The sequence below is a fragment of the Macaca thibetana genome, chromosome 16, assembly GCF_024542745.1.
Source record: "Macaca thibetana thibetana isolate TM-01 chromosome 16, ASM2454274v1, whole genome shotgun sequence".
NCBI lineage: Eukaryota > Metazoa > Chordata > Mammalia > Primates > Cercopithecidae > Macaca > Macaca thibetana.
Window position 1 is genome coordinate 51,552,559 of NC_065593.1, and position 22,013 is coordinate 51,574,571.

General features: G+C 55.3%; 2 protein-coding genes across 2 annotated transcripts in view; both read right to left on the reverse strand.

Moving 5' to 3' along the window:
• Positions 1 to 19,793, reverse strand: part of RAB5C (RAB5C, member RAS oncogene family) — a 54,752-nt gene extending 34,959 nt beyond the window's left edge. Inside the window, exon 1 of the mRNA XM_050762832.1 lies at positions 19,776 to 19,793. Within this exon, the coding sequence (XP_050618789.1) occupies positions 19,776 to 19,787 (12 nt within the window). The 5' untranslated portion in view covers positions 19,788 to 19,793. The remainder of the gene's footprint in view (positions 1 to 19,775) is intronic.
• On the reverse strand, positions 605 to 21,933 carry KCNH4 (potassium voltage-gated channel subfamily H member 4). Its single transcript, XM_050762572.1, has 16 exons — positions 21,849 to 21,933; positions 19,785 to 20,018; positions 19,324 to 19,470; positions 19,093 to 19,220; positions 17,064 to 17,307; positions 16,582 to 16,739; positions 12,759 to 12,966; positions 11,080 to 11,274; positions 10,452 to 10,651; positions 6,569 to 6,818; positions 5,722 to 5,966; positions 4,708 to 4,746; positions 4,185 to 4,537; positions 3,817 to 3,923; positions 2,816 to 2,889; positions 605 to 1,080 (listed from the first exon to the last, which is right to left on the reverse strand). Exons 1-16 carry the CDS (start codon positions 21,922 to 21,924, stop codon positions 685 to 687), a joined length of 3,054 nt encoding a protein of 1,017 aa, XP_050618529.1. The 5' UTR covers positions 21,925 to 21,933; the 3' UTR covers positions 605 to 684.
• Between the last annotated feature and the right edge of the window lie 80 nt (positions 21,934 to 22,013).

Here is a 22,013-nt window from a genome sequence, read left to right on the forward strand (position 1 = left end):
CTCATATTTTGAAAATAATGCTGTGAGAGCCAAAGAGCACATATCTGGAGCTATCCGTTTGTTTCCTGTGTGGGCTGTGGGATGAGGTGAGCCTCTCTAGCCTGGGCTCATGGTGGGCGGCCTAAGAAATCGTGGGTTGCTCAAATTCCAAGCAGCATCTCAAACCTACCCCTCTCTAGGTAACATTGCTCTTAAGGTCTTCAGCAGAGACCCAGGGGCTGAGACAGAAGACCTCACAATATCACTAAGCTATCTTCAGGCAAAATCCTGCAACCTGTCTCTTGCTATAGACGCTAAGATCCTGCCTGGTCTTGCCTTCATGTACTAGGCTGGAGCTGGGTCCCTTGCCCATCCCCACTGCTCCCCCATCTCTACCTGCCTCCAGGTCCTGGGGAGAAAGTAGGATCTCATCTGCCCAGCCCAATGGGCACTGCGGTTCATCTCATGCCTGCTGGGTTCCACAGCCCTCAGGTGGCTCCCCTCACAGAGGGGGAAGTTGGGGAAGGCTTGGAAAAGGGAATAGCGTCGGAGGTAACCACGCTTGGTTAAAAAGTCCAGAAATCCAGAGCCAACCAGGCCAGCTGGTGGCTGCTGACCCCAAGGCAGGAAGCCAAGGGGCCCAGGTCCTCCCTGAGTGGTGAGTGGCAATGCCCACCCCAGACAGGCCTGGGCCCTGGGCCAGGGTCAGTGGAACGTGTCTGACCTGGACTGGAAACTGTGCCTCATGAGGCTTGGGGTTGGGGGTGAGGCCTCTGGCACTGGAGAGGGTCCCAGAGGGTCAGGCTCTGAGGGGTAGGGGGGCAATATGGAAGGTCTCAAGTCCAGGGGCGCAGTCCCTGTCTCCATGGTCCCCACACTGGCTGGGCAGTGAACTTCAGCAAGCGTAGTATCCTGGAGGCTGGGTGATGGTCTGGACGCACAAGGAGAGAGGCCTGGTGGCCTCAGCTGTGGACAAGGAGGGTCTGGGGTCCAAGCGGAGCCTGCTGGGTGGCCTGGTGGACCCAGCCTGGCCTGCAGCAGGGCCATGATGTGCCGCAGCTCCCGGCTAAGCTGAGACACCTCCTGATTGAGACGAGAGATCTGTTGAAAACACATCGAGTTGTTTCACAGGCGCCACGGTAATAACCAGGTGCACCCCCCTCTCCAGTTTACAAAGCTCCTTCACAGTCACTTTCTGCTCATGGCCACCCTGGGAGAAAGGCAGGATGAGGGTTATTTTTGCCCAGATGGAAAATGCCCCAGTCTCTTTCCAGAAAGGATTTGGGGCAGCAGATATTGTATTCTTCCCCTACACACACACATGCGCGAGCTTTCCCAAGATGTGGAAAAATGTGCTCAAAGAGGCCACACATCTGTGAAGTGACAACCTTATTCTCAGCTGATCCTATCGCAGGCTCAAGGGTCTCTATCTGTGCTTTTCAAACTTCAGTGAGTATAGAATCAACTTTTTAAAATGCACATTTCTGGGCCCCACCCCAGACATTCCCAATCCTAAGAGGCCCAGAAATCTGCACTCAATAGGTTGTCAGGTAGTTCTTTTTTTTTCTTTTCTTTTTTTATTTTTTTGAGATGGAGGTTCACTCTGTTGCCCAGGCTGGAGTGCAGTGGCACGATCTCGGCTCACTGCAACCTCCGCCTCCCAGGTTCAAGCGATTCTCCTGCCTCAGCCTCCTGAGTCGCTGGGACTATACGCATGTGCCACCTCGCCCGGCTAATTTTTTGTATTTTTAGTAGAAAGGGGGTTTCACCGTGTTAGCCAGGATGGTCTCGATCTCCTGACCTCGTGATCCAACCACCTCAACCTCCCAAAGTGCTGGGATTACAGGCGTGAGCCACCCCACCCGGCCTATCAGGTAGTTCTGATAGATACTTGTTTGGGAACCACTGGCCTAGAACTGAAGGATGCCCGAGGCCTTGAGTGGACTTGCCCTCAAGCTTGCTGAACAAGCACCAGCCCCGCCCAGGCCCCAGGGCCTGAACCAGCCCAGGCGCTGCCCCTCTGGGATGCCCCATGTTTATCAGAACACAGGGAAAGCCAGTTCCCAGGGGCTGGGCCTGGTTGCTCTGTGGTGACAACTCTGAGATCCCTTGGGGAGGAGGCAGAGGCTGCGCCTCAGCATATAGGATCTAGGTTCTTCCTGGACAGGATTCAGACGTCTAGATCCAGGTCCCCCAGGCCTGAAGGCCTCTCAGCCTCCCTGTCCCCTGCCCCTGCATCTGCTTACACTCATTCCCCACTGCTGGGGTAAGGGAAAGAGGTGGGGCCTGGGCAAGAGAGAGTCCCACAGTGGTGGAGGGAGAAGAGATCCTCTTATCAGGCTGGGAAACCTGAGCCAGTCGGGGAGGAAGGGAACCAACTGGTACCGAGTGCCTACGACATGCCAGGGACTGGACCAGGCACATTTGCACTCTCATTGCATCCTCAAAACTCTGGGAAGCACATATTACTATTTCCCCATTTTCGATGAGGAAGTTTAAGTTCAGAGCAGCTGTGGGACTTGCCCAAGGTCATCTAGCTAGCATGAATTTTTTTTTTTTTTCTGAGACAGAGTCTTGCCCTGTCGCCCAGGCTGGAGTGCAATGGCGCGATTTTGGTTCACTGCAACCTCCGCTTCCCAGGTTCAAGCGATTCTCCTGCCTCAGCCTCCCAAGTAGCTGGGACTACAGGCATCTGGCTAATTTTTGTATTTTTAGTAGAGACAGGGTTTCATCATGTTGGCCAGGCTGGTCCCAAACTCCTGACCTCAAGTGAGCCACTGCGTCGGGCCTGAAATGCTGTTATATCAGGCGCATCTCAGAGCCAACCCCAACCCACCTCCTGGTTCAGCCGGCAAACCTTTTCCTTCACCTCCTCAGCCTCACTGGCCAATTCTGGGCTGGGCCTGGTCCCTGCAGGGTGAAGGGATGCAGGTGAGTTCATGGAGCATTAATACCTGAGCCTATAACTTGGGCTGGAACCCTCCTGTCATTGGGCAGGTGAAGAGCAGGGGGAGAAAAAGCTCTAGGGTCTGTGAGATGGGAAACCTAAACTCCTTAGCCTGGTTTTGAGGCCCCTGTGTAACTCTCCAGTCTCATCCCGCGCCTCGCCCTGTCTTGGTACGGAGCTTCTCTGTGGTGTCTAAACACAACATCCTCTGGTTTTCATGCCTTTCAAAAGCTGTTTTTGTTTTTGTTTTTGTTTTTTTTTTTTTTTGTTTTTTTGTCTGAGATGGAGTCTCACTCTGTTGCCCAGGGTGGAGTGCAGTGGTGTGCTGTCAGCTCACTGCAACCTCTGTCTCCCAGGTTCAAGTGATTCTCCTGCCTCAGCCTTCCGAGGAACTGGGATTACAGGTGTGCACCACCACACCTGACTAATTTTTGTATTTTCAGTAGAGATGGGGTTTCGCCATATTGGCCAGGCTGGTCTCGAACTCCTGACCTCAGGTGATCCACCCTCATCAGCCTCCCAAAGTGCTAGGATTACAGGCATGAGCCACCATGCCCAGCTCAATAACCGTTTTGCTCCATCCTTCAAGATCCCATCCTTTAAGCAGCAACCCAAGCATCCCCTCCTCTAGAAGGAAGTCCAGTGGGCACCTTCCTCTTCTACCAGAGTCCAGTTCTTGTCTGTCATGGTATTTAGCATCTGGAATTGTTTATCTGTGTACAGAGGTGTCTCCCTGCTAGACTCACTCCAAGAGCATGGGCCAGGTCTGTTTTATCTCTGTATTCCCAGGATGGCACCTGGTACGTGGTAGGCCCCTACTACATATGGGATGGATGGACAGGTGGATGGGCAGATGGATGATGGGGTTGAAGTCCACTGTTGGCCCTTACCTGTAGGGGGCACCTGGGAGCGGGGCCTTGGTGGCTCAGGCCTCCTGCTGAACCGGAATGAAGGGGCCTCAGCTGTGCTGCCAGAGTCCTCAATGCCATCCACTATCCTGGGGACAGGGTAGCGCTCATCAGCACCATGGGGTGAGGGTAAGGGCCAGAGCAGAGCAGACAGAGGGGAACTGGGGGCAGCAGTGCCAGGGGGCGGAGCAAGAGCGGCGGTCAAAGTGGGTTGGGGTTGCAGGCTGTGGTTGGAAGGGTGCGGTGGGCACACGGGCAGAGACAGGATGAAGCACTGTTTGGATAGAGCCCAGAGAAGGTTCTGGAAGCCAGTAGGGGTTTGGGGAAGGGAGAGGAGGCTAGCATCTCACCGGGGACTGAGGTCCGGAGGTCCAAAGGTTCCCAGTGGGGGAATGAGAAGCTGAGGGGGCTTCCAGGCAGCAGAGCACCTGGGGGGGCTGTGAGGGGAGGCGCTGTGGCCCTGGCCAGCCAGGGCAGGGGACAGGGACGGGGATAAGGAAGGAGAGGAGACAAGGGCTGAGAATGGGGGCAGCTCCTCGCCCAAAAGGCTGACCAGGGAGCCCCGAGGCCGTGCTGGACTGAGGTTGGGCAGCAGGAGGGGCCGTCGGGGCCTGGGACCACCCCCAGGCTCCGTGCCACTCTCGGCCTCTGTGATGGATGGCAGCGTCTTGTCTGAGGAGGAGCCGAGGCTTTCTGAGCGGGGCTGCGGGCAGAGGGGGCAGCTGATGTCGCACGACAGTGACCACAGACCCCTTCATTAAGTAAGAGCCTTCACCGGCGGATGCAGCTCCCCATCCATGGAAAGGAGGACGCTGCTCCCCATCTCACCCTCTCCCCAGGGCAATTCAACCCCACCCAGGAAGTGGGTGTTACCTGGGAGAGGCGAGGGGATCGGGAAAAGCGGCTGAGGCCCTGTGGGGACATAGGAGAGTTCAAGCCGACTCCCGCCTCCCCACGGCCAGAGCGCAGCCCCTCCCTGTCCCACCCAACAGTGTTATGGGGTTGAGAATGTGGGGTCTTTTGTGGAGCAGAGTCAGAAACTACAACTCTAACTCAAACAAACACTGCATAGCAAAGTGAGACTGAAAAGCAGCAAAAGACCAAGGCCCAAAGTGTAATGTACAGGCCTGGCCCAGAGCCTAAAACACAGTGGACTCAGGAGACATTTGGTGAGAGAAGAAGGGGAAGTCCCAGGCGATGATGCCCTGTCCAGAGAGGGGCTTGAAAGAGGAGCACATGAGGTGGTTGTTTCTCAAGGCAGGGTCGTGGCTGGGCATGGTGGCTTACGCCTGTAATCCCAGCACTTTGGGAGGGTGAGGTGGGCAGATCACCTGAGGTCAGGAGTTTGAGACCAGCCTGGCCAACATGGCGAAACCCTGTCTCTACTAAAAATACAAAAATTAGTCAGGCATGGTGTGCACACCTGTAATCCCAGCTACTTGGGAGACTGAGGCAGGAGAATCACTTGAACCCAGGAGGCGGAGGTTGCAGTGAGCCAAGATCACGCCACTGCACTCCAGGCTGGGTGACAGAGCGAGACTGTCTCACACACACACACACACACACACACACACACAAAGAAACAAAGGGAGGGTCCTTTGAAGGAGTCAGGAGTCTGGAGTGAGGCTGAGGGGTGGTCAGTGGAGATGGGGCAGTAGAGTTGGGAGTAGAAGGTGATGAGAGACGGCCAGGGGCCTGGGTGATGGCCAGTGTAGTGTCAGCAGGGTTGGAAGGTATGAAGCAGGTAAGGGGCAATGGAGTAGGGTGCCTGGGCTTCAGGCATGATGTTTTTAGGGTGGAGGGAGGCTCATGGGACTCTCAGGCTGGGGAGGTCTGCTTTGGAGGAAAGGACTCTGGAAGGATGGCGGCCATCAGGGGTGTACATACACTGGTGTCAGAGCCCTGGCGCAGGTTGAAGGTGAGGTCCCGGGGCAGGCCAGCCCGGAAGGCAGCCCCATACTCAGGATAGAGCCTCAGGACCTCAGCCAGCCCTTGGCTGCTCAGCTGCTGCAGGCCACAGTAGGTCAGAGCTTTCACATCAGCACTGGTCTTCAGCACGAAGCTTGGGTCTGCTCCCAACCCAGCCTCCTGCCCCGGCTCAGGGATATCTGCTCCAATCAGGTCCCCCTTCCCTGTAGGTGAGGGATGGGGACAGTCAGCTGGGGCAGTGGGAACAAAAGGATATCAGCTGGAGGTGCTCAGTGGATTTGAGGGGTGGTCAGTGTGTTTGAAGGACGGTTGATGGTGGGCCAGTCAATGGAACTGGTGGAAATAACAAATGGAATTGGGAAAAGGTCAGTGGAGAATGACTGGTGAGGTTGGGAGACAGTCAGTGGGAGTGAGTAGGGCCACAGGAATGATCGATGTAATTGGGTGATAAAAATCACAATGGCCGGAGGGATCAGGTCAGTTAGAGGGTAAAAGTGACTGGAGTTTAGGGTCAATGGGGTTGGGAAGTGGAACAGTGGGAAAGGATCAGTTGAGCTGGGGGACAGTCACTGGGAGGGGTTGATGGGTTGAGGGATGCCTAAGGGGATTAGGGGATAATCAGAGGGGAATTGTCAAAAGGGGATGGCCATAGGGTGAAGGGACCGAGAGAGTATTCCTCAGCAGGAACTGTAGGTATCCACAAGGAGTATCCCATTCCCTAGAATCCTGGCCATTCCCAAGTCCTCAGCAGCGGGGAGTGGGGGGTGGTTCCAGGGTAGGTAATCAGGGGTGACGGGGTCCTTACCCAGGATGGCCAGCACCATGTTGTCTCGGAGCACCTCAAGTGAGCCGGAGCAGACATAGTAGTGTGCCTGCAGGGCATCCCCACGGCGCAACAGGTACTCGCCCGGAGCGCAGAACGAGGTCTTGATGTGCAGCGATAGGGCCCGCAGGCAGCCCCTGCTGGCTGCCCCGAACAGCGGCAGCTGCAAGATCTCCCGATTCAGGTGCATAGCAATGTCAGCTCTCAGCTCGTCTGGGAAGTCACGCAGTAACTGCATAAGGGGCATAGGTCATTCTGGCCATCCCCCTGCAGCTACTACTTGAGTCTACAAATGTGCTGAGCTGTCTTCAAAGAGAGAATTCCTCTTGCCCTTGCTTTGAAGTCACCCATTCTAGACCTTCAGTATAACCTCTGTGTCTAACGTCAATTTTGCTTGCTGCGTGAACCTCGAAACCCAATTTCAGGGGCAGAGACCAGCTCTTCTCCCATCAGTTCCCCGCTATGGCTACATGCTGGTCACTTAACCCCATCATTCAGGAGCTGTCTCTTGGGGGTCAGCCTTCAACTGGGAGTCAGGAGACCAGGGGTCAGCTTGGCTCCTAAGTCCCTGTGGACCTTGGGCAACCCATTTCCGTTCATTGGGCCTCAAGATCCCAGTTTGTATCTCAGTCTGTAAAATGCAGAGTTGTTATTAGACCTTGGGCACTACCAATGACCTCTTAGGGCCACATTCCAGGTTCACATCCTCATATGGAGCCCCTTGGCCACCCTGGCTTGTTGAACTCTCCCCTCAGCCCCACTGGGCTCCCGTGAGGGGCTTCCTTCCAGTTCCTCCCACCTCTCCCACTGCTCACTTCCTCATTTCCTCCCAGGCTCCTCTTCCTCAGCCAACACCCCAGACTCTCACTTTCCACACTCTTCCTGCATCATGGCAACTGGCCCCATGGCTTCCCCACTACCTGATTGTCCTGAGCCCTAACTCTGAGTCCAGACCTGATTTCTTCTTTTTTTCTTTCTTTCTTTCTTTTTTTTTTTTTTTTTTGAGACGGAGTCTTGCTTTGTCACCCAGGCTGGAGTGCAGTGGCCGGATCTCGGCTCACTGCAAGCTCCGCCTCCCGAATTTATGCCATTCTCCTGCCTCAGCCTCCGGAGTAGCTGGGACTACAGGCGCCCGCCACCTCGCCCGGCTAGTTTTTTTGTATTTTTTTTTAGTAGAGACGGGGTTTCACCGTGTTAGCCAGGATGGTCTTGATCTCCTGACCTCATGATCTGCCCGTCTCGGCCTCCCAAAGTGCTGGGATTACAGGCGTGAGCCACCGCGCCCGGCCTTTTCTTTTTTTTTGAGGCAGAGTCTCGCTCTGTTACCCAGGCTGGAGTGCAATGGCATGATCTCAGCTCACTGCAACCTCGGCCTCCCAGATTCAAGTGATTCTCCTGCCTCAGTCTTCTGAGTAGGTGGGATTACAAGTGTGCACCACCACGTCCAGCTATTTTGTATTTTTAGTAGAGACAGGGTTTCACAGTGTTGGCCAGGCTGGTCTCAAACTCCCAGCCTCAGATGATCTGCCTACCTCAGCCTTCCAAAGTGCTGGGATTACAGGCATGAGCACTGCACCCAGCCAAGAGCTGATTCCCATCCACCTACTGGGCAACCTCCCTCTGGACCTCCCCCAGGCACCATACCCTCCTCCTGGTCTGACCCGGGACTCTCACCTTCATCCCAAAGCCCCATCTTCCTCCTGTTACGCCTCCATCCCCACCCTTGGCCTAAGCCAGAAACCTGGGAGTCACTCTGAGCTCTTCTGCAACCAGCAGGAGATCACCACATCCCACAGATCCCATTCTCAGAGATACCTCACCAATCCATTCCCTCTGAGATCCCCACACCACTCCCCAGTGTAAACATTATGCAGGATAAAATCTAAATTCCAGGCCATCCCTGAGCTGGGCCTGCTGCCTCCCAGCCCATGTCGTGCCCTCCTGCCCTGCCTTCTCCCTCTGCAGCACTCACATGCCTGTTCCTGCAGGCTTACGGAGCCGCTTTCAGTTTCCTAAAGCACCCACTCTGCCCTTTTGTGCCATCACTTCTGGACCTGTGTCCCTATGACCCTTTCTACCAGGGATGGCCTTCCTATAGCAGGCTGATTTCCTTCTTGTTCTCTGTGATGTCCCTTCTTCTGTGCCACCTTCCTTGACTCCTCCCCGCCCAGGCACGACGAGGACCCAACGTCACCAACATCCCTCCTTTACAGCCCCATTCACCGCCGCACTCTGTTCATCTGTCTGCCTCCCTCACCATTCTGGGTCTCCCTGAGGGCCAGGGCTGAGTGTCATCATCTCTAAGCTCCCTGTGCCCAGCACCAAGGCTGGCCCAAAGCAGGCACTCAGGAAATGTTGGCAGAAGGGAGAGTGGCATCAGCTGGGCCCTGAGCTCTTTCACTCCCATATTCAAGTGCAAAGAAACAAGAATTTGGCCGGCTGTGGTGGTGCACGCCTGTAATCCCAGCAAATTGGGAGGCTGAAGCAGGCGTATCAAGACGTCAAGGGCTCAAGACAAGCCTGACCAACATGGTGAAACCCCATATCTACTAAAAATACAAAAATCAGCCGAGTGTGGTGGCATGCGCCTGTAGTCCCAGATTCTCAGGAAGCTGAGGAAGGAGAATTCCTTGAACCTGGGAGGCAGAGGTTGCAGTGAGCCGAGATCACGCCACTGCACTCCAGCCTGGGCAACAGAGCAAGACTCCTTCTCGAAAAAAGAAAAAAAAAAAGAAACAAGAATTTGTATTTTGGGTGAGTGTGTGCCCTTGTGAACAATACCTCACTCCCGGGGCCCTGTTTGCCTCCATTTTATTTTATTTATTTATTTTTTATTTTTACTTTTATTTATTATTATTATTATTATTATTATTATTATTATTATTTTTGAGACGGAGTCTCGCTCTATCGCCCAGGCCGGATCTTGGCTCACTGCAAGCTCCGCCTCCCGGGTTCACGTCATTCTCCTGGCTCAGCCTCCCGAGTAGCCGGGACTACAGGCTCCCCCCACCATGCCCGGCTGATTTTTTGCATTTTTAGTAGAGACGCGGTTTCACCGTGTTAGCCAGGATGGTCTCCATCTCTTGACCTCGTGATCCACCCACCTCGGCCTCCCAAAGTGCTGGGATTACGGGCATGAGCCACTGCGCCTGGCTATTTTTTATTTATATATATATATTTTTAGACAGAGTCTCACTCTGTCGCCCAAACTGGAGTGCAGTGGTGCAATCTCGGTTTACTGCAAGCTCCGCCTCCCGGGGTCACGCCATTCTTCTGCCTCAGCCTCCTGAGTAGCTGGGACTACAGGTACATGCCGCCATGCCCGGCTAATTTTTTGTATTTTTAGTAGAGACGGTTTCACCGTGTTAGCCAGGATGGCCTCGATCTCCTGACCTTGTGATCCACCCGCCTCGGCCTCCCAAAGTGCTGGGATTACAGGCGTGAGCCACCGCGCCCGGCGCCTCCATTTTATTTTATTTTATTTTTTTGAGACAGAGTCTAGCTCTGTCACCCAGGCTGGAGTGCACTGGCATGATCTTGGCTCACTGCAGCCTCTGCCTCCCTGGTTCAAGTGATTCTCGTGCCTCAGCCTCCCGAGTAGCTGGGATTACAGGTGTGCACCACCACAGCTGATTAATTTTCATATTTTTAGCAGACAGGGTTTCACCCTGTTGCCCAGGCTGGTCTTCAACTCCTGACCTCAAGTGACCCACCCGCCTCAGCCTCCCAAAATGCTGGGATTACAGGTGTGAGCCGCCACACTCGGCCTGTCTCCATTTTAAGCCAGAGGGGCAGCGACCCCTTCCCCACGCCACTGCAGGGCCACGCGGAGGGTGAGGGCAAGACGGGAGACCCTGCGCACTACCTCGTTGGCGTCGATGCCGCTGTTGACGGCCCACGTGGTCTGGAAGTATTCGAGCATGCGCTGCTTGAGCGGCCGCGGCAGGCGGTGCACACTGATGAAGTCCTTGAGGTCCTTCATGCGGCTGTGGTAGAGCGAGCGGCGCGAGTACATGCGCTGGATGATGGCTGTCACGTTCCCGAACACCACAGCGTGCATCAGGGCTGGAGCAGCAACAGCGGGCTGGTCAGGACCGGCCACCTTCTGGCCACCTCCCCAGCTTCCAAACCCACCCTGTCCTGGCCAAGAGCCAGTGGGCTCCTGTGTGCCTACTAGGTGCCAGGCACTAGACTAGGGATGGGGAATAGGGAGTGGTCCAGAGATGGGTAACACCCCATGCTCCTCTCAGGCCTCCCCATCATTAGGTCATGAACCTGGGTTTCCCATCCCTTTTGCAAGAGGCCACGCCTGGTTGTGGCATCCCCAGGGCCAGCACATAGTGGGCACTCAGGAAACGTCCATGAATGAATGCGTGACTGTCTGGACTTGGGTAGACACCTCGAGCAGATGCCTTGCCCTCTCTGGGCCTCAGTTTCCCCGTGCACGCTGGGCTTCGCAGGGCCCCACTGAGGCGTGGCAGGTCTGGCCTCACCGCCTATGAGCATCGTGCAGATGGAGAAGATCTTCTCGGCGTCGGTGTTGGCACACACGTTGCCAAAGCCTACGCTGGTAAGGCTGCTTAGAGTGAAGTACAGTGCCGCAATGTAGGCGCTGCGCCGCGATGGGCCGCCCACTGAGCCATTGACGTAGGGCACCTCCAGACGCTTGCCCAGCTCGTGCAACCAGCCTGCAGGGTGGACGGATGCAGGGAGCCCTGGCTGTGCCAGCGGTGGAGAACCAGGGTTCCCTGAGCCACCTGTGCTTGACCTTCGGCAAGTATTTATACACAGGTTGGCATAGGAACTGTGGGGAACGGTCTGGGCCTGTGCCTCCCCATGGTGCACTGGTTACAGTTGCAGTCCAAGGCCGCCAACTCACTATACTGCTGACTGTTCAAAGGCTCCTGAAACTTACTAATAGTTTATTGTGCACCTGCTGTATACAAAGTGTTGGGGAATTGACCCAGCCAAACACTCTCCCTGCCCTGGTGGAACCTATAGCCTGGAGGGAAAAGAGACATGACATAAATCATTACAGGTAGGGGGTGAGCTCCTGGAAGGAAAGTATTGTATAGGGTGTGTTAGGAATCCCAATAGGTTAGGGAAAGCCAACCCACTGGCAGTTGGGGGGTTCTGGACATGGTGCCTGGAAGGCATGCTCCTTAGGACGGGGCATTTTGATTGAGACACATGGAACCAAAGGAACATTGGTTCCAAGTGAGGCAGGGAACAGAAAATCCATCTAGGTGGAGAGGGAAGACAAAAGAGGGAGGATGCCAGAGAGGAAAACAACAGGTTCCAGGCCCAGTGTGAGAAAGCAGTACGTCCTGGGTCCAGGGGAGAGGCTGGTGTGACTGCGACGCAGGGAGCATGGGAGAACGGGAAGGCAGGTGGGAGAGAGGGGGCACAGGGCTGCCCAGGGTGTGCACTGAGTGTGGACTTCATTTGGAGGGCAGTGGGAAGCCACTGAAGGAATCCCAGCAGGAGTGTGGCAGGTCAACGTTGAATCCTAGAACCCATTTGGCTGTGGTGAGAAGAGTGGTTGTGGGAGGGACGAGAAGGGGGTTGGGAGATCAGCAGGGAGGCTATTGCACAGGCCTGGGTGAGAAAGGGAGGTGGAGTGGACTTGGAAGGGGAAGACAGGATGGAGAGAAAAGGTCAGATTCAAGGGACATTTGAGAGGTGGTATTGATGTGGTGGGCTAGGTGTGGAGTGAAGGAGCGGGAGGTGTCAGGGACCATGCCCAGGATCTGACAGGCCTTTCAGAGGGATTGCAAGGGCCTGGGGCTGTCTCCTGGCCCATGGCTATGAAGCCTGGAGAAGGAGGGATTAATGGGGGCAAAGATGCCAGGCTCTTTCAGGGACTTTTCACGTGCTGCTCCTTCTGCCTGAAACACACCCCTCCACCATCAGTGTTTCCTGCATTGTACTTTGATCATGATCACTGGTCTTGCTTCCCTGCTAAGCTGTGAGTTCCCCCCACCAGCCCCCCAAAACGGAGCCCTTGTCTGCAAATCAATATCCCCATGCTTGATCCAGAAATAGCTCAACGCATGTTTGTTGGATGGATAGAGGAATGTGGGGTGAGGGGTGTGGGTACTGGTGGAGGCATCAGCTTGGGGATGGGACAGGTGGACAGGTGGTCTGTGAAAGTCTGGGGTCGGTGGCTCACCAATGTCCCAGAGCAGCGGGTCATTGGCCTCCATCTCCCGGCGCCCGATGACGTACCAGATGCAGGCCATCCAGTGGGCAAGGAGCGCAAAGACCGACATGAGCAGCGTGAGCACCACAGCACTGCACTGAGAGTACCGCTCCAGCTTCTGCAGCAGCCGCAGCAGCCGCAGCAGCCGCACTGTCTTCAGCAGGTGCACCAGCGAGGTCTGCGGGAGGGTGGCGGGGGAGGCTGTCAGCAGGCATACCTCCTCCGAGCCCTCAGTCCCCTCCCAGGGCCTTCCCACCAGACACCCTGGAGCCAGCGGAGGCTGCAACAGGAAAGACATCGTTGCCGTCCTGAGAAAGTGGCCAGGGAATGCAGCAGGAAGGGAATAATAACAATAAAACAAACAGTGGCTAACGCTTAGTAATTATTTTCCTTTTTTTTTCTTTTCTTTTTCTTTCTCTCTCTTTTTTTTTTTTTTTTTTTTTTGAGACAGAGTCTCACTCTGTAGCCAGGCTGGAGTGCAGTGGCGCCATTTCAGCTCACTGCAACCTCTGTCTCCCGGGTTCAAGCAATTCAAGGCTGCCTCAGCCTCCCTCCCCAGCTAATTTTTGTATTTTTAGTAGAGATGGGGTTTCACTACGTTGGCCAGGATGGTCTCGATCTCCTGACCCCGTGATCCACCCTCCTTGGCCTCCCAAAGTGCTGGGATTACAAGGGTGAGCCACTGTGCCTGGCCTTAGTAAGTACACTCTATGTGCTTAGCCAGGCACTGTGCTAAGCATTTGTAATCCTTATTTAACAATACACACACACACACACACACACACACACAAAATTATACCTTTAGTTCAATTATCATCATCATTCCCAATTTGCAGATGAATGAACTAAGGCTCAGAGAGGCTAATGACTTGTTCAAGGTCACAGACCAAAGACATGATAGAGCTGGCACTCAGGGTGGGCATCTGGGCTAATTGACACCACAGTCCACCTTGTGCTCTAGGGCCACTAAGCACTGGGAGATGGTAGGGGAGCCAGCCCTGGTCAGAGTCAGGGAATAGGCAATGGTCTCTGCAGAGCCCCAGTAGCGACGGCAGCAATTGTGATGGGGACCACCCTTCAAGACATGGAGAAGCATAGTGGAGTGGGGACAGGCAAGGACTTGAGGGCTGGGGGAGGTTTATGGACACTTCCTCTTGCAGATCAGCTGCAGATGAAGAGTCAAGCAGAAGAGTTGAGGGGACAGGAGAGCAGGGACTGAGGGAGCCTGGGCTGTGCTAGGGGTTGACGGAGATAATGGTACCTAGTAAGTGTCCCATATTCACTAATATTACCCCAAGTACCATCTGCATTGTGGTTATCAATATTGATCAGCCCTTCAATCTTGGAGATGGGGAGGGCTTATCTTCTGGGTGGGAGCAGCATGGCAGCTAGGACTGGAAGCTCTGGGGCAGTGCCTGGGGAACCTGGAATGAAAGCCCCTCACTGCCCCTTCCTGGGCCTCCAGGAACAATTCCCATAGCCCTGGTCCTACACTGCTTCTGTACCATCTCGTGCAATTTTTCTCTAATTTTAGGTGAAGGAACTGGAAAGGAGGTGGCTCTGATTCCTCCACATGGACCCTCGCCAGGGTTTAATGCCTACCCCCAGCTCCCAGAGCACTTGACTGCAAGCTTGAGTTCTTCAGGGCTTCCCTCAGTCAACTGCCCTTGGGCCCCACTCTCTTGGGGATACTCCTCTCATTCTCCTTGGACTAGAATATCCAGGCCTGGCTCCTTCAAGTCTGCAGCTCTGCCAGTGCCTGCTCATCTTCTGTCTCTGTCCTACCTCTCTCTGGCCCCCAGTGGTATTCCTCATCTCATCAGACCATCCACTCAGGGGCCCTGGTTACCTGGGAAGCAAGGTGGTATGTTGGAAAAAATACTAGACTGGAAGTTTAGAGAACTGATTCTTTCTTTCTTTTTTTTTTTTTTTTTTTTTTTTGAGACGGAGTCTCTGTTGCCCAGGCTAGAGTCCAGCGGCGCGATCTCGGCTCACTGCAAGTTCCGCCTCCTGGGTTCACGCCATTCTCCTGCCTCAGCCTCCTGAGTGGCTGGGACTACAGGCACCCACCACCACGCCCGGCTAACTTTTTGTATTTTTAGTGGAGACGGGGCTTCACCGTGTTAGCCAGGATGGTCTCAATCTCCTGACCTCGTAATCCGCCCGCCTCGGCCTCCCAAAGTGCTGGGATTACAGGCGTGATCCACTGCGTCCGGCCAAGCTAGAGTGCAGTGGAGCTATCTGGGCTCACTGCAACCTCTGCCTCTGGGACTCAAGCGATTCTTATGCCTCAGCCTCCCGAGTGGCTGGGACTACAGGTACACGCCACCACATCCGGCTAATTTTTTGTGTTTTAGTAGAGACAGGGTTTCACCTGTTGCCCAGGGTGGAGAGACCTGGTTCTAATCTCCTGCCTGCCCCTGCTAGCTATGTGACCTTCAGCAAGTCACTGAACCTCTCTGAGCCTCTGCACCTACCTCTGAAAAAGGATAAGGATCTGCCCTGAAGGGTCCCTGTGGGGCTCCCATGTGATGATGTGTGTGCAAGAATGTAGTGAACTGTAATGTGCTCCCAAAGGGACCTGAGAGGAGGGGCAGGGGGCTCTCTGCAGTCTCCCACCCCCCAGCTGATGGTGCCTAGTGGGCATAGAGGGGTGGGCGCACTCCTGGGGAGGGGTGGGGAGATCTTCTCAGAATGGTCAGAGCCTCGAGGCAGACGTACACACATGCACGTGTGTGGGAGCGCGCACACACGTGTGCACAGCCAGGAGAGGAGGCCCACAGCCCGTTGGCGGCTAGTTAAATTCGGCTGCGTGTAGGTGGTTTCCTGCTATAGCTGAGTGCAGGGAGAGAGCACACAAGGAAACTGCTCCCCACTTCCCCGCCCCACACCCAAGGGGGCCTGGGGACACAGGGTAGCACTGCCCCACCCTGGACTTGAGAAGACCTACTATCTGCTGGCTGGGGCTACAGATGACCACTCAGGGTACCTCTAGAGTGTCCCCAGGGATCTGTGAGGACTCAGGTCCTGGCATTCTTTGCCTCTGAATTCACCCACAGCCTCTACCTTCTTGTCTAGGTTTACTATGCTCCCCCAAATGCTTGCTGTCCTCATCTCCTGCCAGCTAAATCCTACTCACCCTTTAAGGTCTAGCTATACTCCCGCCTCCCTCAGGAAACCTTCCCAGACCCCTCCAGCCTCTGCCCAGCAAGTACGCTTTTGCTTCCCAGGTGCTGGCCAGACTTCAGATCACTTTAACACACACTCATGTTCCAGCCTGGAACTCCAAGGTCAGCCCAAACCCTCAGTAGCATACCCGGGCCCCATCTTCCACCCCCATTCACCTCTACTGTCCCTGCTGTGCTCTGCAGTATTCCTGCCCCCTCACCAGTTTAGTTGTTTAGAGGCTGAATCCTTGTTCCCTTTCCCCACAGTGGCCATGCCCCACACAGTGCTTTGCAGACAGCTAAATGCTCATCAGTTGTTTGTTAAATAAAAAAGTGAAAAGTACCACTCATTTGGCATCAGACCAATGCCGCCTTGGTAGCCATAGTTAGCTTTTCATTTGTCTCAGCTTCCCTCAAAGATTGTGAGCTGAGCTCCCCAGGATCATAGACCCTCCGGGATCCTCCCGGTACCTAGCGCACGGCTATGCCCAGAGCAGGTGCCTGATAAATATCTGCAGATGGATTGATGGGAAGGGGCATATCTGGGTTTGGGATCAGTCCCTTCCTGGAAGATGCTGTGCTGAAGTTGGGAGGTTGGACTGGATGGTGGGATGGAGGTCACTCACCACGGTGATGTTGAAGACGTAAAGCAGATCAAAGGGCAGAGCAGCAATAAGATCGACGAAGAACCAGGTGGCCAGGTAGTGGAGGCCAATGGAACGAGGAGCAGAGATTACCTGGCCAGACTGGGACACATAGGTGGTGCGGAAGTTCAGGATGATATCTGGGGGTGCAAGAGGCTATTACTGGGGGGCCTTGGCCAAGGGATCAAGAAACCAAAAAAAGCTGGGAACAAGCTTTGGAGACCCAGACTGGAGGAGGAGGCAGGCATGGAGAGATAGATTGGGCTTCTGGCTGGTCCTTAGGGAAGACAGGTCATAAGGCTGAAGGCTGCAGGAAGCAGGACACATAGGCCATTGGGACTTAAAGATGCAGGAAGGGAGGGGCTCTGAATGCCTGGGTCATGCGGGCCCCAGGAGTGGGTGAGGCTTGGCCAAGTGGATTCCCCCAGCCAACCCGCCAGGGTGGGTGAGGCAGAGGCTCTGACCCAGGATGAAGAGCATCTCCACGGCGATGTCGCTGACAAGGGTGTGTCGCGAAGTGATGGGGGTGTCATCGTCACCCGAGAAACAGACGTTGTAGGGGACGGTGACCGCAACGTAGAAGGTAGCAAGGAGGATAAGGCCGTCCCAGATGGCCTTGGGGACGCTGTAGTGGAGGAGGAGGCAGCGAGACCCCCCCACGGAGGCCACCTTGTACTCGGGCACTGATGGCTTTGGCTCAAACACGTTCTAAGGGGAGAGGGGTGGCGATTGGGGACACTTGAGGGAAAGAGGAGCCAAGATGGAGGGTGGGAAAGGCAGGGGATGGGGAAAGGGACAGGTGGACACTGCAAAGGCACTTTCGACCATGAATGAAAGGAGATAGAAAGCCAGGAGAGGGGCACAGAGGCTGACACCTGACATTCTCTTCTCCTGCCAAGTACTTCCCAGGCCCCTCTCCTTTCTTTCTTTCTTTTTTTTTTCTGAGATGGGGTCTTGCTCTTTGCCCAGGTTGGAGTGCAGTGGTGCAATCTCGGCTCACTGCAACCTCTGCCTCCCGGGTTCAAGCAATTCTCCTGCCACAGCCTCCTGAATAGCTGGGACTACAGGAGCATGCCACCACACCTGACTACTTTTTGTATTTTTAGTAGAGACGGGTTTTCGCCATGTTGGCCAGGCTGGTCTCAAACTCCTGATCTCAGGTGATCCACCCACCTCAGCCTCCCAAAGTGCTAGGATTACAGGCATGAGCCACTGTGCACGGCCCGAGGCCCCTGTTTGAACCAATCATGGCTTGTCAGGGGTATTTATAAGGCTTGACACTCACCCAACTTGATTTTAAACTTTTTAAGTTTAGAGACAAGGTCTCCCTCTGTGCCCAGGCTGGAGTGCAGTGGTACCATCATAACTTACTGCAGCCTTAAACTCCTGGGCTCAAGCGATCCTCCTGCCTCAGGCTCCAGAGTAGCTGGAGCCACAGGCATGCACTACCATACCCAGATACTTTTTTTTTTTTGAGACAGTTTCACTCTTGTTGCCCAGGCTGGAGTGCAATGGCGTGATCTCGGCTCACCGCAACCTCTGGCTCCCGGGTCCAAGTGATTCTCCTGCCTCAGCCTTCCCAGTAGCTGGGATTACAGGCATGTGCCACCACACCCGGCTAACTTTGTATTTTTAGTAGAGATGGGGTTTCTCCATGTTGGTCAGGCTGGTCTTGAACTCCTGACCTCAGGTGATCTGACTGCCTCAGGCTCCCAAAGTGCTGGGATTACAGGCGTCAGCCACTGTGCCTGGCCTCCAGATAATTTTTAATTTTTTTTTTTTTTAGAGAAGGGGTCTCACTATGTTGTCCAGGCTGGTCTAGAACTCCTGGCCTCAAGCAATCCTCCTGCCCTGGCCTCCCAAAGTGCTGGGATTACAAGCATGAGCCACTGTGCCTGGCCCAACACTCATCCTACTTGAGAAGAAGACTATGACAAATCGGCACATGCCCTAGCTTGAGGGATCACAAACTTCTCCCTTAAGTTCCTCTTGGATTCTGGGGGCCCAGTGGGGGCTGGGCATATCCCAGCAGGGAGCAGAGGCTGGCATAGCCCACCGCATTCCCTGTATCCCTAACAGAGGGTTGGGGACTCAATCCCCTGGCTTGGTCAGGATCCTAAGAGGTGGTACACAGGTCTAGATGCCAGACCTGCAATGAGGGCTTTCTCCCTAGAACTATAGCAGCTTGCGATTTCACCACCCATGGTATAACCCTATCATCCCCGGGCAGGTGAGGTCATTGCTGCTGGAGCAATGTGACATCATCAGAGCAAAGTAATGTCAATCACCTAAGGGAGTGAGGGAGTGAAGGATAGAAGGATGTGAGGGGAGGATATAGGATGGAGCAGAGAGTAGTGTATGGGAAATGGGTGGGCAGAGGAGCAAGCCAAGGAGGGACACCAGACAAACAGGGAAGCAGGGAGACAGTGGCAGGGGTGCCTCAGAATCAAGGCTGGAGGACTTGGGAGATGTTGGGTTGGGGGTGGGACTCACATTATTGGCCTTCATTCCTCCCTGGCCCCGGCGGCCAAAGTGGCCGGTCAGTCGGTGTAGGACAGTACGGCTCCGTCTTCTGGCAGACCGAAATTTCCAGGTGGCTCCCCTTCTACCAAGGGAGTTTTCTGTTGGGAAGAAAGGTGCAGAGATATGTTGGGGCACATCCCATGCGGCTGGGTGGGCGAGGGCTTCTGACCATTCACACTGCCCATCCAGACTTGCCGTTACCATGATTACTGTCCCTGCGGCCTCCTTGGGGGCCAAGTCCTGGGCTTCCACTCTGAGTGATATCCTTGAAGGAAAAGAGGAACAGCACGACCTCCCCCATCTCATTCTTGATGGGCATCATGTCCAGGAGGCACCAAAAGGCCGAGCCTGTAGGCATGGAGAGAGGGAGGGAGGAGCATGGGCAGCCCCGTGGCATGCCTTTCTCCTCATCCCCCTCATCCTCCTATACATAGTTAAGAGCTTGGCAAAGCAAGAGCCGAAAGGAACCTCAGAGATTCTGTCAGGCGTCTCCTTCATCTTTCAGATAGGGGAACCCAGGACCAGAGAGGTCAGGGAGATGCGCCGTCACAGTCAGCTTGTGGCAGTGTGGGGACAAGCACTCAGACTCCTACGGTGCCCAGTGCCCTCTGGATAAGGCTAGAGGTCTAGGCAGGGCTGCAGGGTGGGGTGGGCCCCCTCACCATCCTTGCGGTAGAAGCAGATTTCAGTGCGGTGCTCCTGGTGGCCCTCCAGGGCTTTGTGCAGACGCTGCAGGGCTGGCTCGCTGGTCTCTGGGCCATAGAGGAAACGGCAGCTGCAGGTCTTCTGCATGACTTCAGTGCGACCGTAGCCCGTGAGCTCGCAGAAGCCGTCAGAGCAGTAGACGATGGGAAAGCCCCGTGGGCCCTGTGCGTTGGCTAGCAGGAAGTTGCTGTCTGTGGGAAGAAGAGGTCAAGGTCAGGTCAAGGCTGGGAGGCGAGCTAGCTTCCAGGTGGACAGCACCTCCCTTAAGTTGGGGTTAGAAGTCACAGAGCCAGAAGCTTCCCAGGTCTCCATGTTGCTCCTGACCCCACTTTGGGATTTTCTGAATTGAGAATAGGAGAAGGTAGAGCAAAGAGACAAGAACTTAAGACAGGACTTAAGCAGGGTCTAATGGGGAGTTGGAGAAGGACCCCAGGAGGTCATGCCATCCACCCCCCTGCCTTCCAACTGGTGAGCGGTCACTGTAGAAGGCAGCATAGCATGGTGAGTAAGAGCCTGGGCTCCTGCAACCCTCCACTGCCACTTACTGACTGTGTGACTTTGGGCAAGTTGATGACCTCTTCTGTGCCTGAGCTTTCCTTATTTGCAAAGTTGGGTATCATAGGCCTTCCTCACATGGTCGTTGTCAGAGTTACATGAGCTAACTTGGGGAGAACAAGTCCTAGCACATAGTAAGTGCTACTCTGAGAAGGTGAAATTGTTCCCCCACATTCGCTCGGCTTTCTTCCTATTATAGAGTAAGCAGGGCAGAGTTTCTGATGACACCACACCCATTTTATTGATAGGAAACCAAAAGGCAGAGATTATCCAAACTCACAGATCTCCTTAGTGTGGGGGCAGACAGTGATGAGTGGTGTCCTCTTTCCCTGCCTTCCAGGAAAGGTCCACTTTTTAGCATTCTTGTAGCTGCTTTCAGGGGATCTGCCCCAGTGCTCAAAGTCTAACGGGAAAGGGCATTGAGCATATAGCTCCAGCACCCTCCAGCAGCAGAACCCGAGCTGTCTTCCTCCAGCTCCAATGCGGGGGAGGCCAGGGGTCTCCTGTGGGCCATTCAGGGACAGAGACTCAGCTAAGAGATGGGGCCTGTGACACAACCAGTCCTGGTACTCTAGGAGGGATGACTGTCTGGGGGCAGGGAGGCTAATGGGGACACTGAAGGTGCCTGGGAGGCACTGGGCTCTGGGCACTGCCTCCTTCTTCCATCCCAGGGCCTGTTGCCCCGGTGATGGGCGCTATGGAAACAAGGGGGGGGAAGCGGGTAGGGCCCCGCGGCTCAGTTTCCGCCCTCGGGTACCGCTCCCTCACCCTCCAGATCCCGGCCAGGGTTCCCGAGGGAATGGCAGGGTTGGGGGAGGTGAGGACGGGGAATCTCTGGGCTCCAGAGTGGGAAGAGGGAATGGCGGGAGAAGAGGCGGGGAAGGAGTGATGCGGCTGTCCAAGGTGCTGAACCTGAAACCCAAGCTGCGTAGGGCGAGCCGGGAGTTCCTACCATCGCACAGACCGCTCCCCTCCTCCTGCCTCACCCACCTTAGACACTGACGCCCCACGATTTGGGGGCGCGCTACGTCAATCCAAACTAGGTCCTGCTGAAGTCTGATCTTTTCTCCTTTTTTTCTGGAGGTAGTGGGAGCTGGAGTCCCCAGAACGCCCGGCCACTTTGTCCCACTTCTGTGTCTCGGATACCCCCATACACGCCCCCAGCACAGCTCTGCCCGAGAGTGGGCGGCTCCCAAGGCCCCTCCTCCGCTCTGCCGCACAAAGAGCCTCTTCTGCCTCTAGTCACACCCCCTAACCTTGGACCCCGTGCTCTCGGCCCTTTCCCCTCCTCCCCTCGCAGGGCACTCCCCGCCCTGTTCCTGCATCGCGGCTTTGGGAGTTCCTAGACCCTTAACTCCATTCTTTCCTCTAGCCTCGGGTCTCACCACGTCCAGGAGACCCGAGACGGCCTCGAGGAGACTTGGCCCCCAGCTTGAACCCCAAGCCCCGACCTCCGTCCCACTCACGCGTTCCGTCAAAACGGGTGGCGATGGTGTCCAGGAAGGTGTTTTGCGGGGCCAGCAACCCCTTCATGACCGGCATGGCCCCGGGGCGTGGGTTCAAGGCGCGCCGCTGGGTAGCTTTCAGCGCGGCCGGGCCGGAGGGGGCACGCTGCCGGAGGGGCCGGGGCG